This window comes from Physella acuta, unplaced genomic scaffold (genome assembly GCF_028476545.2).
Source record: "Physella acuta isolate Inbredline_101_S28 unplaced genomic scaffold, ASM2847654v3 ptg001070l, whole genome shotgun sequence".
Taxonomy (NCBI): domain Eukaryota; kingdom Metazoa; phylum Mollusca; class Gastropoda; family Physidae; genus Physella; species Physella acuta.
Window position 1 is genome coordinate 312,376 of NW_026732587.1, and position 20,125 is coordinate 332,500.

General features: G+C 36.4%; 2 protein-coding genes across 5 annotated transcripts in view; one reads left to right on the forward strand and one right to left on the reverse strand.

The window, feature by feature from the left end:
- LOC131955501 (receptor-type tyrosine-protein phosphatase mu) overlaps positions 1-17,898 on the forward strand; it is a 71,426-nt gene extending 53,528 nt beyond the window's left edge. For 3 of the 4 annotated variants that reach the window (XM_059319641.1, XM_059319640.1, XM_059319642.1), the window contains exons 10-18: positions 63-212; positions 578-677; positions 2,403-2,482; positions 6,936-7,070; positions 10,425-10,547; positions 10,819-10,878; positions 12,718-12,998; positions 13,366-13,501; positions 14,608-17,898. In XM_059319641.1, coding sequence (XP_059175624.1) covers positions 63-212; positions 578-677; positions 2,403-2,482; positions 6,936-7,070; positions 10,425-10,547; positions 10,819-10,878; positions 12,718-12,998; positions 13,366-13,501; positions 14,608-15,933 — 2,391 coding nt within the window. In that variant the 3' untranslated portion in view covers positions 15,934-17,898. The remainder of the gene's footprint in view (positions 1-62; positions 213-577; positions 678-2,402; positions 2,483-6,935; positions 7,071-10,424; positions 10,548-10,818; positions 10,879-12,717; positions 12,999-13,365; positions 13,502-14,607) is intronic. The other variant, XM_059319643.1, reaches the window with a different exon arrangement.
- A 495-nt stretch (positions 17,899-18,393) lies between these two features.
- LOC131955512 (sushi, von Willebrand factor type A, EGF and pentraxin domain-containing protein 1) overlaps positions 18,394-20,125 on the reverse strand; it is a 42,836-nt gene continuing 41,104 nt past the window's right edge. Inside the window, exons 40-42 of the mRNA XM_059319659.1 lie at positions 20,033-20,125; positions 19,767-19,860; positions 18,394-19,252 (exon numbers count right to left, since the gene is read on the reverse strand). The exon at positions 20,033-20,125 is cut by the window's right edge and continues 3 nt beyond it. Coding sequence (XP_059175642.1) covers positions 19,216-19,252; positions 19,767-19,860; positions 20,033-20,125 — 224 coding nt within the window. The 3' untranslated portion in view covers positions 18,394-19,215. The remainder of the gene's footprint in view (positions 19,253-19,766; positions 19,861-20,032) is intronic.

A 20,125-nucleotide genomic window follows, 5' to 3' on the forward strand; every position in this document is an offset into this window, starting at 1 on the left:
TGATTGTATGACTAGTCCCATGATTGTCTGACTAGCCCCATGACTGTACAACTTGCCTCTAGAGCCAGTACCAGCAGATCTACGAGGCCGTGGCCATGTACCTCCAGTGTGGTATCACCGTCTACCCCGTCCACTCTTTTCTCGCCACGTACAACGTCCACTACGCTCACGGATGTGATTCCAAAAACAAAAAGCTGGAGCGGGAATTCCAGGTACTAATTATAGTAACATCTACCCAAACACTAATTATAGTAACATCCACCCAAACACTAATTATAGTAACATCTACCCAAACGCTAATTATAGTAACATCCGACCAAACAGAAGTTTATATTTTGACAAGAAGTATTTTTTGTAGAAGTGACGTGAAAGCTACAAGATACGTTTAGACTTAGTGTTGTTAGTTACATGTATGATAGTGGAAGAACTGTGGGCCACTGCTCAGATTAGGATTAGCGTTAAGCCTAAACCCTGTTGTCTTACATGCTCAGATTAGGATTAGCGCTAAGCCTAAACCCTGTTGTCTTACATGCTGGGATTAGGATTAGCGTTAAGCCTTAACCCTGTTGTCTTACAGGCCTTACAAGCTCTGGTACCAAGGCTGAGTATCGGGGACTGTGCCAGTGGACATCGGGTGGAGAACAGGAACAAAAGCCGAGACATCATGATGTTACCTCGTGAGTAGATTTATACATCGTGATGTTACCCCGTGAGTAGATTTATACATCGTGATGTTACCCCGTGAGTAGATTTAGACATCATGATTTTATCTCGTGATTTTAGACATCATGATGTTACCTCGTGAGTAGATTTAGACATGGTGATGTTATCTTAGGATTATAGTCACACATCATGATGATACTACACTATAGTTATATATTGTTTCATCGCTATATTATCGCATGTATGACCTACTAAACTGGGACATTTTGGTCTGTATAGAAAAACACGTCCCCGAATATCACTTTAATTAATATCAGTGTCAGCGTGTGTTTCAGCACGTGCTACCACGTCCATAAAACCACTGGCTAATTAATTAGTCTAACTATTAATTAGGCCCGGGATATGAGTGTCAGTTGTTTGTTTATCGAGCTGTTTGTACGACATCTCCAGGGGCTGAATGAGGCCAACAACAGCCTCGATTTGAAACCTGTACCCACCCCTCCCCCACGCAAGCGCCCTTCCCCACCCCACCCTTTGCGCACGCCCTTCCCTATTCTACTCGCTTCTCACTTTACAGTTCCGGGGCGTTTTAACATTAAATTTTCAACAAGAGTTGCCAGAAAAAGATTCTCTTTCTCTGGCAGAATTTCATCTGGATCCCGCTACAGAACGGACGGCCTCCATGCATATTTGAACGTTGCGCCCCTACAACCCGCCATCAATAAAACATTCGGGTTATTTTTTTCTACCACACAAAGACACACAAACACTCCCCGCAACAAACGTCGACTGTTTCAAATCTTTCTTCAAAAAAGATTAATTTACGCCACTATAACAAAAACAAACATGGTTATTGAAACGGTATTTTTTTTCAATAGACAAAGGGTTAGAGATCTATTTTACAAATTATGTCTTTCTGTCTTTGTAAATATTTTAAATGGGGGTGGGGGTGGAAATTGAGAGTATAGTGGAAATTACATGCTTTGAGTGTATGTGCGTTTGTGTGTGGAGGGGAGGGAGGTGGATAGAATAGCTTTCAAGGGATTGGGTTTTAGTGACATGTTGACAAATTAAATAAAATAAAGAATTAAAGAAATGAGTATATAATATACAATAATTATTACAAATAGTTATTTAGATAAGGCAATCAGTAGGCCATGGCTATCAAGGGTCGCATTTTGAGCTATGTCCAATAGAACATCGTATAGCTGACGGTGATATTAGAGCACCCTGTAGCTAACTACACATATGATCTGTGGTAGAGTTTAAGCGTTGACAGACGAATGTTCTTGGTTTTAAGAACAAAAATGTAATCATGCATGGGAAAAGGCATTTAATTTTCCTTGTTCATGCTTTGCTGAATACAGTAGCATGGCGAGACTGGACCCACCCTAGTGACGTCACTGGTTTAGACCAGTAGCATCATAACGAGACTGGACCCGAATAGTGACGTCATTTAGACCAGTAGCATCACGAGACTGGACCCACCCTAGTGACGTCACTGGTTTAGACCAGTAGCATCATGACGAGACTGGACCCACCCTAGTGACGTCACTTGTTTAGACCAGTAGCATCACGTGACTGGGGCTGAGTCCCTGACAGCAATCGATGACACCCGACCTAGTGACGCCACTGCTTTAGATTGTTGTCATTTAAATAGAGGCAATTGTTAACACAACACAACATCAATCTAAAAACATGTCTCCACCTCCCCCCCCAATCTTGTCTTCTATCCCCAGCTGAATGTGCCCGACCCTACCTGTCTACGGCAGATTGTGGTGATTGTGGGACAGACTTTATCAACGCTGTTTACATCAATGTGAGTACCGCAGCAACTAGTGCTCACTCATAGAACCACAGCAACTACAACTCACACATAGAACCACAGCAACTACAACTCACACATACAAACACAGCAACTACAACTCACACATAGAACCACAGCAGCTACAACTCACACATAGAACCACAGCAACTACAACTCACACTTAGAGCCACAGCAACTAGAACTCACTTATACAAACACAGCAACTACAACTTACACATACAAACACAGCAACTAGAACTCACACATACAAACACAGCAACTACAACTCACACATAGAACCACAGCAACTACAACTCACACATAGAACCACAGCAACTACAACTCACAAATAGAACCACAGCAACTACAACTCACACATAGAACCACAGCAACTACAACTCACACATAGAACCACAGCAACTACAACTCACACATAGAACCACAGCAACTACAACTCACACATAGAACCACAGCAACTACAACTCACACATAGAACCACAGCAACTACAACTCACACATAGAACCACAGCAACTACAACTCACAAATAGAACCACAGCAACTACAACTCACACATAGAACCACAGCAACTACAACTCACACATAGAACCACAGCAACTACAACTCACACATAGAACCACAGCAACTACAACTCACACATAGAACCACAGCAACTACAACTCACACATAGAACCACAGCAACTACAACTCACACATAGAACCACAGCAACTACAACTCACACATAGAACCACAGCAACTACAACTCACACATAGAACCACAGCAACTAGCGCTCACACATACAAACACAGCAACTACAACTTACAAATAGAACCACAGCAACTACAACTCACACATAGAACCACAGCAACTACAACTCACAAATAGAACCACAGCAACTACAACTCACACATAGAACCACAGCAACTACAACTCACACATAGAACCACAGCAACTACAACTCACACATAGAACCACAGCAACTACAACTCACAAATAGAACCACAGCAACTACAACTCACACATAGAACCACAGCAACTACAACTCACACATAGAACCACAGCAACTACAACTCACACATAGAACCACAGCAACTACAACTCACACATAGAACCACAGCAACTACAACTCACACATAGAACCACAGCAACTACAACTCACACATAGAACCACAGCAACTACAACTCACACATAGAACCACAGCAACTACAACTCACACATAGAACCACAGCAACTACAACTCACACATAGAACCACAGCAAATACAACTCACATATAGAACCACAGCAACTACAACTCACACATAGAACCACAGCAAATACAACTCACATATAGAACCACAGCAACTACAACTCACACATAGAACCACAGCAACTACAACTCACACATAGAACCACAGCAACTACAACTCACCATATTTACAACTCACGAATACAATCACTCATACACGTCACATTCTCACTCAACAGTCATCAAATTTCAGTCTGACACAATAAACGTCCCACATTTAAGTCTTTCACAATTAACGTCACACAATTAACGTCACACATTTAAGTCTTTCACAATTAACGTCACACAATTAACGTCACACAATTAACGTCACACATTTAAGTCTTTCACAATTAACGTCACACAATTAACGTCACACAATTAACGTCACACAATTAACGTCACACATTTAAGTCTTTCACAATTAACGTCACACAATTAACGTCACACATTAAACTTTACACATCTTAATTTAGTTTCTGAACATCCAGTCTGTCAGTCTAAAAATAACCCACCGATTGTCTTGAGCAGGATAATGAAGCCAAGCCAGCAATTTACAAGCGAAAGAAATTATTTGTAGCATGAGTACTGCCAATCGATTTTTTTCTCCATGATCATAAACAAATATGTGCTATTTTTAGGCGTACATAATTAATATAATGTGTTTTTATTGTTTATTTTTTATTATAACTTCATGTTTTAAGATATTATCTGAGGATTAATTTAGTTGTAGCATTCAAGTTGTTGTTTAGTCTTGGTTAACTACGCTTGCGTTACATTACTCTTTGGAGCATGGATACGTTTTTCGTTGAGTTACGTTCACTAGCCTGTACAATCGTATATACAAGTAATAACGACAACCGAAGATAAAAAAAATTCTGGGTCGCTTCCCTTGAGAGCATCTCCCCCTCCCCTTTCCATCAAAGCGGGAACAATAACATAATGGCACTTGTTTGGTTATTATCTCGGATACAGTGCCCTTGATGACGCGAGAGAGATTAACACGTGAATACTAATGACAGTGTAAAGAGAGAGGCAGCTATGAGGGGAAGAAGGACGGTGTCAGAGTGTGTGTTCTGGGCCTCTGCCAATTTCTGGAGGTGCTAGAAGAAATTAGCCAACTTGGGGTTATCAGGATAAAATTCTCTGACTAAACGGTTCTAGTGGGTCATTTATTTATTTACTTATGTTTTTTTTTTTTGGGGGGGGGGGGGATTGCAAACGATCGTAAAATAATTAATACTGACACTAAAAAAAGTTGCGTTGCTAAACTCCACTTCACTCCTCTGATTTACACCCTCCAGCCCAGAACATGAATTTTATTTACATCTTACTTCCCAGAACAATGCATGCCTTACAATTTACTGCCCAGAACGAGCATGCCTTTTACCGAAAGCAAATGTTCCATAGATTTAAATTATTATCTGGATCGTATTCCTTCCCAAAAAGATCTTTTTGACCATACTATCTAGAGCTCTAACCTCTCCTCGTTTGGGGCCAACGCCCTCCTCCGCCCCCCCCCCCCCTTGTGAACCCCCCGTCGCACGCCCGCCTACGCTATGCAACATCATATACAGTTTTTTACGAGCAAGGCGTTTGTCACCCTTAGGCTAAGGTCAAATTGTTCTTGTCCAACCTGTTTGCTATGACCCAGCGCCCCAATACACCCCCCCACCCCCACGCCGCGCTGGTGTCAAGTATTGAGTCACGAGAATCTAGGAAACACAATGGTTGATGTCAAGCCTTGTCTGTCCTCCTGTAACTGGAGGCTCTTAGTGTTACATAATCCCTACTCTCTCACATACTGCCACCCCCACCCCCACATACACTCTCTCACATACTGCCACCCCCACCCCCACATACACTCTCTCACATACAGCCACACTCTCCCACACTCTCTCACATACTCTCACACCCCTCACACTCTCTCAAATACTCTCACACTCTCTCACATACTGCTACACTCTCCCACACTCTCTCACATACTCCCACTCCCTCACATACTCCTACACTCTTCCACGTACTCCCACACCCCCACACTCTCTCAAATACTCTCACACTCTCCCACATACTGCTACACTCTCCCACACTCTCTCACATACTCCCACTCCCTCACATACTCCCACACTCTTCCACATACTCCCACACCCCCACACTCTCTCACATACTCCCACTCCCTCACATACTCCCACACTCTTCCACATACTCCCACACACCCCCACACTCTCTCACATACCCCCACACACCATCTAAGCGATGTCGCCTATTGAATGACACATTATTTTTTAATTATAAAAGTTTTAGAAAAAGCTTTATACGATGCAAACTAATAATTAAAATCGATATTTTAACATTTGAAAGCATTATATACGCCGTCGCAGCCAGTTCAATTTAAAATCAAAACTTATTTTAATTATCACAGGCTTCAAAAGCTCTTTCAAAAGTGAAATCTCCAATTTTCTGATACACGACATACGATTACTTTAGCTTGGGGGAGTTTGGGGGGGGGGGGGGGGGGTATATGACATAGCGATGTCAAACTTAAAATGAGTCATCTCTGATTTTTAAAACTCGCTACTGATCCAAGACCCCGCTGATATTGACATACCTGAAATAAAAAAAATAAACCATTGAAATTCGACTCATGCAAAAATACATCAATTTTCTTAAACAAAATTTTAATTATAGCCTGGGGGGTCATCCATAAATGACGTCACGCTTTTTTTGACGATTTTTACCCCCCCCCCCCCCCCCCCTTCCCCTCCGTCACACATCGTCACAAAAAGCCAGACCCCCCCCCCTAAAATGAGGTCACACCTCAGCCTACAATTGCAGTTGATTTTTTTTTTAAACATCGATATTTTTTCAAAATCTTGTCTGAATTCTGTCAAAATAGAGTATTTTAATCAATTCCTATTACAATTTATTAAAATAGTTTTCGAAATAACGTCTACAATTCGTTTTCTAACATTGCTTTTTTATAATGCAAAAGTGGGACGTCGCACCATCTGAACCCCCCACCCCCCTCATCAGACACCGTCACAAAATTACGGACCCCCTTACGAGTGTGACGTCATTTATGGACGACCCGCCCTGGTAACCCCTGGTTGTTTAATCACAATGGCCTATGGTTTAACCCTTTTGCTTACCGATGATGTCAAAAAGATGAGCTGATTTGATTTTTGCCACGTGACCTAGGGCTACCACACAGAACATTCGTACCTTGTGACCCAGTGGCCAATGAGAAAGACGATAGCAGACCTGTGGAGGCTGGTGATAGACTTCAAGATTACCTCACTCGTCTTCATGAACGACCCCAGCAAATTCTCCAGGGTAGGTCCATAAGTTTGTCACATCATCGTTTACACTTTAACAATTTAGACACACAATTATTTATATAATTTTGATAAATAATTATTTACATAATTTGTTGAGTGATTATTTTTATTTCATGAAAAAAAAAACACATTCCAGGGGCGATAACTAAATTCTATCCATCCAGGGGTGATAACTAAATTCTATAAAACCAGGGGTGATAACTAAATTCTATACAGCCAGGGGCGATAACTAAATTCTATACAACCAGGGTAAGTATTTTCTGAGAGTGGCTGACGGTAGATTGGTGGCAGTCACAAGATGTCGCATCTGGTCACAAAGTCGTTTAATTTTGCCAACTCAACCATCATACCATGGGCCATAGGCAAGGCAGCTCATAGGTCCTAGCAGTGGCGGAACTAGAAAAAATGGGCCACCCCGCAAAAAATTGTTTTGGGCCCCCCCATATATATATATATATATATATATATATATATATATATATATATATATATATATATATATATATATATATATATATATATATATATTTAAATATATATACAAACACAAAATACGAACATAGGATACTCATTTCTGGCCTGATCGGGTTTTGAAAAAAAAAATTCAATTAAATCTAATCACAACAACATGTCATGTGTATGAGTGCATTGGTCTGTTTTGAAAATCTCTGTTTTCATTTATCTTTAATACCTCTAATCATTACGTCGGTCAAAAGTATATAAATCATGAAGCTTTGTATAAGTAATGGTGTCTCGTGTTATGTTTATTTTTATGTTTTTTTTTGTATTTATATTATTGATTTTAACTACATTTCATTTTTATACTATACCATTCTTTAGTACGCCTACTTATTTTATTAAGATAAGTAATTGCTGTTTAATTTGATTATTACAAATCTCTTAAAAGGAGCTTATGAGCATCCCTATTTGACTATTTGAAAAAGGGAAATAATTTATGGTAGTGGTTTGAACGTTAGCCTATCTTTCACACTACAGCTCACGTGTATATTTTTAAAAAAAAATATTTTACGCAACAGCCTGTCTTAGCTACTATATAACAATGTTATTAACATCACTACATTATTAGATCTGTTTTGTTATCTGTTTGTTATTTACAAAACCACTATCAAGGTGCCAGTGACGAAACTAATTGGTATATATATATATCTAATATATAAAGCTCAGTTCTGTATGTAATGCATTTGTATGTCGTTGGAATTGTACGAATTTAAGTGTTAGAAAATTATCGTGCGCATTTGTCTAAATTTATAAGCTAAAAAATTACTATTGAAAGTGTTGGGAAATCATTTTCATTTTTCAAATTATAGTAATAATTGTCGGCATGTTCATTAAACACAAGTTTTAAAAAAAATATCATCTTTTACAAAAATTCTAATTATGTCTTTATTTAGTCCTATAGCACTTACTTCCCTTTGATAAATTAGGAAAAACACAATTACTTCCCTTTATAAAACCATTGCATTCCGTGAAAATAATTTACTTTTTAATTACTTTGTTTTGGTGTTGGGAAAAAAAATATAATTACATAATTAGCGGGGATTGATCAAGTGCAAATGTTGTAGGTATTTTACGGATAAGCTTGGAGTATTAAAATTGTTTATTAAATTGAAACAGGCGCGTTCGTTTAAGTGAGTGCAAAAGACTGTGAATAAGTTGGGGTACTATAGTCGTTCATTAAGCTAAAACAGGTGATTCCGCCCCGGGCGTTTATGTTCGCGTTAGTGTTTTCTTTGTGTTTAGGTGGGTTTGCGTTAGTGGTGGCGTTTTGATTTGGTTCGTTTTTGTTCTTTCTTTTTTCGTTTTTGTTTGTGTTTTTTTTGTTTGGGTTTGTATTTGTGTTTTTGGTTGGTTTTGCGTTTGGATTTGGTTTGTTTTCGTTTGCTTTTTTCGTTGATTTTTTTTGTTGGTATTGGTGTTTGTGGTTGGGTTTGTTGTTAGGTTTTTGTTTTCGTTTGCTTTTTTGTTTGTTTTTTCTTTGTGTTTGTATTGGTGTTTGTGGGTGTGGTTGTGTTTGTTGTTAAGTTTTTGTTTTCGTTTGTATTTGTAATTGTGTTAGCGTTATGTTTGCGTTTTGTTGTTTTGGTTTTGGTTGGTTGTGGTTTGGGTGGGCAATGCCGGGTTTATGATGATTACTAAACACACAGGTAATGGTCTTTAACAGAAAGGTTTTTCACAGAAGCCAGAGCAGGGCCTGGCCGGGACGGCTAGTATATATATATATATATATATATATATATATATATATATATATATATATATATATATATATATATATATATAACACTATCATTCGTGTATTTATTTGAGACGTTTACCTTGTTTTCTAGAACAGTGGTTATTAAACGTAAACAATGTCGGCACTTTATTTCTTGGATCTTATTTGTTGGAGCGCTAGTTTGTCTACACTACCACCGATACGAGCCAGCTTAGTTGTTGAGGCGCTATCTATTCGCTTTTTGTAATGCTAAGAGCGGGAGGGGTGGTCTGAGAAAGGAACTTAAAAGGAACAACAAAGCACCGATGTGCTTTTATCCATCAATACCGAATGTGGGATGGTCTCAAAAAGCCGTCTTAATATCTAGCGGCCTCTCGCGCAATTGATGTTTTTTCAAAAGAATTTTGCCGACAACAGCGTGTGTTTGATTGTAGGAAAAAGAATATTCAAGAGCGTGGGATGGTGTCTATAGAATAAAGATACTTCAACTGCAGCTACAGTATTCTTTTTTCAGAACAACCATCAGGTCAAAAATGCAAGAAAATTAATTTTAACTATAAAAAAAAAATGATTATGGGCGGCTGTGGGCCCCCTAAACGGCGTGCCCCCCCCCGCATTGCGGGGTCTGGCGGCACTGTAGTTCCGCCCCTGGGTCCTAGCCATTATAATAATTTGTTTACTAATTATATTTAGTACATAGCCATTATAGACCTACTTAACTGAATACTACCCTACTGATTACTTAGATATGATGATCTAGAATGTACTATGTAGTTGTATTAACAACATTAAAAATTATTGAAAAGGCCTATCGGCTGAAACATTCTTTTGATTTGATCAAAGTTAAAATATCAAGTTAAACTTCACTAAGATGTTCTGAAGAAAAGGTCCATGCATATCTCAAGAATGTGCATAGTGCATACAAAGAAAAACTTTAAAGAAAAACTCCTCCTCTATGGTACTATTTTTACACAAAAAAAAATAATAGAAGACACTGTTTAAGGCCTTAATAACAAGCACTTGAGTAAAATTTCTTTTTAACTAAGTTGAAACACAGCAGAGAATTAATTAAGTAATGATAACTTGAGTTACTGTTCTTGTTCTATTTTCCAGAACTACCCCAGATTTTGGCCTCGAGAGATTGATCAAGTGGCCAACTATGGCCCAATCAGTGTTCGATACTTGGCCTGTGAGAGAATAAATCATCTTGTTACCAGAACTTTTGCCATAAGAAAGGTAAAAATATTTTCCATAACAACAAGTACTTTGTGAGTTCTACCACACTACATTTAAGCTCAACTTGAAATCTCACAATGTTAATGCTTTAAATCTATGCCAATTAACACCATTTTGAAAATAAACTATCAAGTGTGAACATTTTTCGGCTTCCTAATCAATCTAGGCCTATGTAAAACTATCTTATTTTTGTGGAAAAAAAACCGCAGAACAACAGCGCTGTTTTGTGTTGGTCCAATATTTCCTTATGCTCAATTCCTTGACTTTGCAGCCAAAACGACATCCTCACCTAATAGCACAAGCACTAATTAGCATCAGTGAAGATATGATGGTAATCTTTAGCAACCTTTCCCCCCACGTCTGCACACTTGCAAGCATTTTCATTTCATTTTTTAACCAGGGTCTGGGCTATCGTTTTGTTTTACGATTAGATCTCTCTGAATGTTTGTTTGTCACTTTTTTGTTCTAAGTGGATTTGTTTCTTTTCAATTATTACACAACTTTTTAAGAATTTTTTATTTATTTATTTAATGCTGCACACTTATTGGCATACAATAATATTCTTTTTTTATTTTTTTTTCTTATTGTTGTATGCATATTAAATTTTTTAATTCAAATACTTTTTGCTATACCAGAAGTTAAGAATTTATATCTTGTGTGATAGTTTCAACATAAGCAATGTTTAATAAAAGCTGATTATAAGCACCTTAAAAAAAAAAAAAAAATTACAAACAACCACCCACCTATACTATTGTATTTTTCACTGGAAACTTCATTAATTCAAACTAGATTATAAATATTTTTTTTCACTGTGCTGATTAAATTAAATTTTAATCACACTTTTTAAAATGATGTATTAATTAACAATTTAAAAAAAATCAAGTTAACTGATCAAATTAATTCTTTTAAATATTGCTGTAGTTAGAGATTTACCTACACTTTTATTCTTTCTTCTATTTTTTCCATGTTTCATATGATCTACTTTAAAATGTATTGATTGAAAGTGGTGAATAGGATCAAGGAAATCTTATAATGTCTAAGCTGCAGAGATGTTTACTTGAATCTAGAATAACTACGGTTCATTGATACAAATTTTAACTACACGTTGCACAAGCATGCAATATTTAATCCTACAACAAAGCACTTTTTTTTTAAAATTCAAAATTTCTTAAAGTTTCCAACTTGGTTCATTGTTTTAGACACAAATTCTAATTAAAAAAACCAACAATACCTGATTATAAAGTCTTTTTGAAATATATATAAAAAGCCCTTTAGAATATTTGTCACACATTTTATTTTCAAATATATTTTATCTTAAATGTTCTAGTAAATAAAATTGTGCTAATAGTAATCAGAATTTTAGTTTTCTTTAAATTTTTGTTGTTGTAGAAATTAGCTTTCTTATCAAATAAAACAAAGCACAACAAATTTCTTTTGTGTGTAGCAACAGACACACACATATAACATAATATTAAAGCAGCTTGATCTACATTCCAAAGCTGTTTTTAATGAGTGCTACATAATTATCTTCCAGCTTTCAAGTAACAAAAATTAACTTCATGGTTCCTACATACATAGTCATAGATTCTACTGTCTTGTTAATCTTAAGTACGCCATTTTTCGTGGACTTTAAATTTTTTTTAAATATATAGACCATGCATACTACTGACTTAATGTTAGTTTATGGAGAAAGACAAATAAAAATAAAACTTGAGGCTTTATTACTTGTGTTTAAACATGACTCTTTGATGAATGAAAGCATGAATGTAACTAACGACTAACAAACTTACAATTTTAGCTACATTTATTCAATGCCAGAGCCATACAATTATTTTGATGTAGACCTTTCATCAACATAACTTAACATTTCACTTCAGCTTGATCAGTCCAAGCTTGCTCTATGCCGCTATTGAATTCTGCTTTTTACAAATTAAGATATCTGTTCTTGACTTAATAATTAGTTTTAAGTTGAAATCATTATTTAACTAGATAGCCTACAGATCTACTACTCATGTCTTGGGGTAGTAAATCAAAGTTAAAATTTGTATTTTTACTTTTACAAAGCATTTGTGTCGTTTTATTAAAAACTTGACACACCTTACATAGGCTGATCTAAATTTATAAAGCCACAGTGAATCAACTTTTTATTTTTACTAAAACTAAATTTCAGATCATGAACAATCTGATAGGATGTGAAGTTAGACAAGACGAAGTCATTGTAAAAATGTTCCAAGTCATGAGTCTAGGGGGCAGTGTCGGAGTGAGCAGGAGTTCATCTCGCAGCAGACGACGAGGGAGTGTGGACGGTACCCAAAGTGATGGGGACAAGAGGCGCTCCAGCAGTACTGGGGGTGTGGGGATTATGTCCAAGTCTCTACTGGCCGTCATGGAAGGCGCTGTTGACTGGCAGAGAAGGTGCAACAACAGGCAGCCTATCTGTGTCATCTCAAAGTAAACAGTTTTGGTGTTTTTAAATTAATAAATACAGATACTGTCTAAGGTTGAGGCCTAGATAAGTAAGACTCAACACAGTAAAAAGTTTTTGATATTTTTTTAAAGTAATGAATATAGTTATAGATATTGTGTTAGATATATAATTAAAACTCATGAAATATCAAATAAAAAGAATTTAAAAAAAAAACTTCACTATCTATATTTAATATAATTTTATTTCAATATATTTTTTTAATTCAACTTATAAACCATTAAAAATTTGTTTACACTATGTATTGAGATCATGGAGAAGATAGGCTTGGTAGTTGTCAGTAAGCTTATTTATAGGTGCTTTAATTTAAATTGTCACCTATTTTCCTACAAGAGATGGCTGCAGTAGAGTTGGGCTGTTTTGTGCCATCTCTGTTTGCTGTGACCAGGTGAGGTCTGAGAGGGAAGTCGACGTCTTGAATGCTGTCCGCATGATCCGCAAAAACAGACCACAGTTGGTCCCTAACATTGTAAGTGTCTCATCAGCACATTTTTTTGTTCATGCCAGACACATGGGGCAGATGAAGTAGAGTTCATCTGTTTCAATGACCTCTGCATAGTGTGGTCATCACTATGCCCAGCGACCTTAGTTTGCCTGATATGAGTCATATAGCAAAGTTTGTAACTGTTAAATTTTAAATACTTCTCTTTGTAAATAAGCATGTTTATAAACATCATAATGCAATAATAATTAACTTGGTACCAGATGAATGCTGCTTTTAAACTGAGTCCTTACTTAAACTGTGTTCTTACGTGAGCTAAATTGTGTCCTTACATGAGTTAAATTGTGTCTTTACATATGAGTTAAAGTGTGTCCTTATGTGATTTAAACCGTGTCCTTACATAAGTTAAAGTGTGTCCTTACATAAGTTAAACCATATCCTTACATGAGTTAAACCATGTCCTTACATAAATTAAACCGTGTTCTTAAATGAGTTAAACCATGTCCTTACATAAGTTAAAGTGTGTCCTTACATAAGTTAAACCATATCCTTACATGAGTTAAACCATGTCCTTACATAAATTAAACCGTGTTCTTAAATGAGTTAAACCATGTCCTTACATAAGTTAAAGTGTGTCCTTACATAAGTTAAACCATATCCTTACATGAGTTAAACCATGTCCTTACATAAATTAAACCGTGTTCTTAAATGAGTTAAACCATGTCCTTACATAAGTTAAACCATGTCCTTAAATGAGTTAAACCATGTCCTTACATAAGTTAAACTGTGTCCTTACATAAGTTAAACCATGTCCTTACATAAGTTAAACCATGTCCTTACATAAGTTAAACCATGTCCTTACATAAGTTAAACCATGTCCTTACATAAGTTAAACCATGTCCTTACATAAGTTAGACCATGTCCTTACATAAGTTAGACCATGTCCTTACATAAGTTAAACCATGTCCTTACATAAGTTAAACCATGTCCTTACATAAGTTAAACCATGTCCTTACATAAGTTAAACCATGTCCTTACATAAGTTAAACCGTGTCCTTACATAAGTTAAACCATGTCCTCACATAAGTTAAACCATGTTCTTACATGAGTTAAACCATGCCCCTATGTTGCAGGAGGAGTACCGGTACATCTACCACTTCATGACAGAGTTCATCCTCCTGTCAGCCTCTAGACCAGACATTGTTGTATCAGAGCACCACACAGATCCCCTCCCCCACACTGTCAGCATGCACCGCATCACCAGCCCGCCCCTCTCAACCAACCACCTGCACGGCGGGGTCTACATCATGTCAGCTGACTCGGCCGACGCCCACAAGCTTCAATGTTTCGGTACCAACTTCCACTCTTCCGCTTGTAACAGCAACTTGACTGAGAGGCAAGATCTCTCTTGTCGAAACAGTGACACCATCAACAGTTCACAAGCTAGTGCCTCTATAGATAACTACGAGACCAGAACTTCTAAAGATAGGCGTCTCATAAATCATAACAGTTTTCATAGCCAGCATCAGGATAACAATGTGGCTGAAAATGGACTGATTTTATCAGCTTCAGCTTTGGTTACCGATGGCAACCACCACACCACCCCACATCACTGTACTAATGGGCTTTCAGCACAAGCGAATCAACTGTGTCTTCCTCCTTTCTTCAATGAGTCTCAGAGCGTTAGCACTGTTTCATGCTCCGCTGGTCAAACACTGCCACCCCCAAGTTTGCTTCAGCCACCCCCTCATATTTCTTCATCTTCATTCTTAGCTCCAGATGTGTTCCTACAAGGGCAACAACTCCCAACAAATTCTACCAACCAGAACCAAAGCCCAAGAAGTTTTTGTAGAAGTAGTTCCTTCTGTTCATGTCACTCTCATCTCAGCCATCCTAGTGACTCACCTACAACACGACAGCTCCCTACACTTTCATCTAGTGACTCCCCTAGGAACAGACTCCCCCCTAAACCTGCAAATGGTGTGGCTTTATCAACAGGTCTCATGAATGGCCTTCAACAATGTCTGGTTTGTGACCTTGCTAGCCATAACTCCAGGGCAACCCGACCTTCTAACCTTGGCCTTGGTAACCCTGAGGTCTCCCAGACTTCATCGTTGCACCTGCAGCCTGAGAGATTGTACAAGAAAAGTGAGAGCTCAACCACTGGAGACGTCACACTCATCCATGCGTCATACGCGTCACTGGAGGAGTCACCATCCAGCAGTGAAGACGAGCGTGACGCCAACTCCACGTGCGATTGGCTGGAAGAAATCCCGACCAGCAAGAAAAAAAAATCTGCCACTTTTCTGCCTTCTTATGCCCAGTTAACTTCCAACAATGGTCAAGCCGTAACCCATCTGACAGATGATACTAGGAATAATGTTAAAAAAAATATCGCATCCGCTATTAAAGAAAAATTGAAAGCCTATAGATACAAGAGAAGTATCAAAGACACATAGCAGTTTTCTGCAATCAAGTTATAAGTAGGCTATTTCTTTTTAATCTAATACAAACTGCTGTTCAAAATGGATTTAATAACAGTTTGTGAAAAAAGTAGATGGTGTTTTTAAAGTGTTTACTTAGTTTAAAATGCAATTAAAGTATTACTATAACATAAAGTTAGGAGCTGGAAAATTAATTTGGCCGCAGGTTTATAACTAATATTTTAACGATGAAAGTGTTCAACAAGATTGTATATACTAGCAATGAAAACTTTTTTTTCTTTTAAATAAGGCTTTGTGGTTGTGACATTACTCTCTAACTGGTGCTGTAATTAGCCATCATTAATTCTTTTCATCGTTTTAACTGTACATAGCTAATCAACATTGTCTTATTTCATTCCCAGAAATCAAATGATTCCATTTAGCAGTTTTACCTTTGTGTCATACCTTAGTCTGACTGACAGTTCCTAAATGAACATGTTGAATCACACCTGTGTCAGATCTAGTTTGCATTCCTATATGGCATATACCTGACATTCCTATTTGAAACTTTGCTAAATGACAACATTCCTGCTGAATGACATTCTACAGTGTCAAGGTAAATCTGACATATCAAAAGAGATTTAGTTTTCTGTCATCATGAAACATAGCTGGCTAGTCATTAAGCTGACATATTGCTGTCAGGTATCATAATGCTGTAACACTCTGTCAAACGTCATAAAGCTAACTTCCCTCCATCTGACATCATAAAGCTTTCATTCTGCTGTCTGACAATGCTGTCGTTAACTGCTGCCCTACCAACAGATAGCTATTATTGTTTCGATCTGCACACATTTATCATTGCTTTTATTATTTTTTATCTTCAAGATAAAAGAACTTCATGATGCACCTGAATATTTTTTTACTCTCACTGTCTTTCAGGGAATCTATTTTTTAAAATGTTTTTCTTTCTTTCACTTTCTGATATAAAAACATGATGTAATATACACAAGTTAATCAATATTGCAGCATTATTGATATCTTTCTTATTTCTCAAGATTTGTTATTTTATCTCACACAACATTGCACTGGGATATCTCTGTATTTCATGATGGCGTTAGAGTTGTGTTTGTGAGAACTTTGTATGGCGTTAGAGTTGTGTTTGTGAGAACTTTGTATGGCGTTAGAGTTGTGTTTGTGAGAACTTTGTATGAAACTGCTCATATTTTTTAACACTTCACTAAAAGAAAAAAAATCTTACTTTTTTAATTTGCCAGAAAAAAGAACCAACTTTTTAAAACTATGGTTTTTTTTTCCATTTAAAAAATTGATTTTACATTTTCTCTAAGTCAAAAACCTTTTAAAAAAAGAAAGTATGGCAGATAATGGTTGCATCCAAAACATTCCAGTTATTTTAATCTTTAAAAAAGAAAATTGTCTTTAAAAAAGCACTGCATAATTATGTCTATTGATATTGGCCTAGTTTACTTACAATACTTACATCAAGGTAATAGATGAAGAATTAGTTAATTTAGGCTGGATTCAATTTTAAGTGATGTTTGTTTCCATAGCAACATAAATGGATATGATATTGTGGTAACAAAGGTGCCCTTTAATTTACTTGTCTAAGTTAATGGAATATAAAATGTATATTGCAAGTGTATGTAGGCTCATTGTAGGCCTTTATGTGTATGAAGATTGGTTGTGCTGAAATCAATAAATAAATTTACATTATGATCACGCTTAATGTGTAGTCCAATCAAGATTTATTATATTTAGCATCCTAGGTGTTCTTTTTATCGCTTCTTATTTTAATTTCAACATATCTTTATATTTCACTTGTTAGGCCATATGTTATACAATTATGTTCCATGTTGTTAGAAAATTGTAAGTCAAGCATATAAAGTAACAGTTTATTACTAAAGTCAGGCTTGAAGGAAAGGTGTATGTCAAATAGTTATTAGCCATCAGCTTTTGAGCAGAGTTGTGAAATAAATTCTTTTTGCATTTGACAAGCTAATATGTTTCACCTTTGTGAAATGTACCTTGTGTTATCCTATATTCTAACTCCAGTTTTACATTTAAATTTTTAACTAATACGTTTTCTTTGATGCTGATAGTAAAACTATTTCCTATTATTAAGCAAGGTTGGTAAACCTAAAACATTTTCCTAGGTTTTAATAAACGCAGACAAATTTGAATGCATGCTTTTGTTGAATAAAAATGATTTAATTATAAGAGAAACTGTACATTGAAGAACAAAACCTGCCTTCAGCACTTTATAATTATGCAAACTTAAATAAATTCATTTCTTCAACACATAGTATATGCTCATTTTTCTTTCTTTGTTATAACTGGCTTACATGTTCATCTAAATTATAAAAAGAATGGACTAGTTACATGCCAAGGCTAAGAAAACAAAAAAGTTAATTTTCATAAGGCATGTAATTTCTTTAAAAACATAATTTAAAATTGATTATAAAGTAGGCCTAATTGATACCATCTGTTCTAGTAATCTGATTGCTAATTATAGAATAACATTGAATTTATTAATTAAACCATTTTTCAATCTAACATACCAACATTTTGTCAGTTTGTTGAAACCTAAGCTGTATGTAGTATAAAAAAAAAACAATGAGCAGAAATTTAATAATAAAACTGTTATTTGATAGTTTAATTCATGCAGTGACAATGTCACATTGTCCAACAAGTTACACCAATGGTCAAGCTGATACAGATTGGAAGGTCCTTAACGACAAGTTACACCAATGGTCTAGCTGATACAGATTGGAAGGTCCTTAACGAGTTTTTAAAATATCAGTAGAGGTTGACTACTGCAGCAAAGATTTATATAAGGCTTTCTCTTGAGGAATTTATCTCTAATGGAGAATATAGATTGTGTTGTAAACAGGCCATTTTGTAACCATTTTAAACCAGCTAATAAAAGCTGTACACATTTTCTAGAGCAGAGAATATGTTTAACCAATTCAAATAGTAGAAGTTGTATAATATTTTCTGAAGCAGGCAATATTTTTAATTGATTAAAAAATATCCAAGAATTATAAATGCTGAGCAAAATGAAAAGTACAATGAATATCAAGGCTATGTACATATGAATTTTAACAAACTGCTAAGTCTACAATACTTTACACTGCAAAGTTGATACAATTGCTTGCTTTGTTTACACTTGATGTAACAAGAGGGTATACATATAAGCTGAATGGTTTCATAAATATAACAGGATCAACTCGTTTCCTTACAGTTGATCCAACCAGAAGAGTTGAAATTTACAAACAACAATCACAGCCTGGTCGTGTCTATCTACTGGTGCACCCTGCGTTTGCTGGCTATCAAAACACTGGAGAGAAACATGTTTTCAAGTTTAAATAGCTGCATTCAATAATTGAGTCCAAGACTAACATTTCACAGCCAGAAAAAAAAAATAACATCAAAGAAAGAGAGCAGAAGGAGGGGAGGCAACAGGTTTATTGGGAGGCAACATTGTGTGAGGCAACACACCATTTATATTAGCGTGTGATAAAAAACATGTGGACAATTTAGTAAGCTCAAATAAATAAATGTGATGGCATTACACAGGGAAGTGAAGAAAATGTGATGGCAGCATCAAGAGAAGTATGACAAGGTGTTATTAGGCTGATTAGGACCAACCCTCACACATTGATAGATGAGTACCTAAACCTTATATTAGTACTTACTTCTGGCAGAAGGCACCTGATTATGACTGACTCTTACACATAGATAGATGAGTACCTAAACCCTATATTAGTACTTACTTCTGGCAGAAGGTACCTGATTAAGACTGACCCTTACACATTGATAGATGAGTACCTAAACCCTATATTAGTACTTACTTCTGGCAGAAGGCACCAGAAAAGCCAGATGGACATTGACATCTGTTAGGCTTTAAGCACCTGCCTCCATTTTCACAAGGCTTGGAACAAACAACTGGGAAGTAAATAATTGTGTGCAGAAGTCAGTAGAAAACTATTTCCACATTAGCAGATTTTGAGAAAAATGAAAATTTAAACTCAAGTTAGTTTTGTTGGGAATGGAAACTAAGTTTGTAGGACATAGGTTTAATTTAGCAGTAAATAGCAAGTGTATAAAAAGTTGTTACCTTTATGACAGCGAGAGCCCTCGTACCCAGCAGGACACTTGCATGTGTATGGTGCCACACACTTGCCATGGTGGAGACAGGGCAGGATACAGT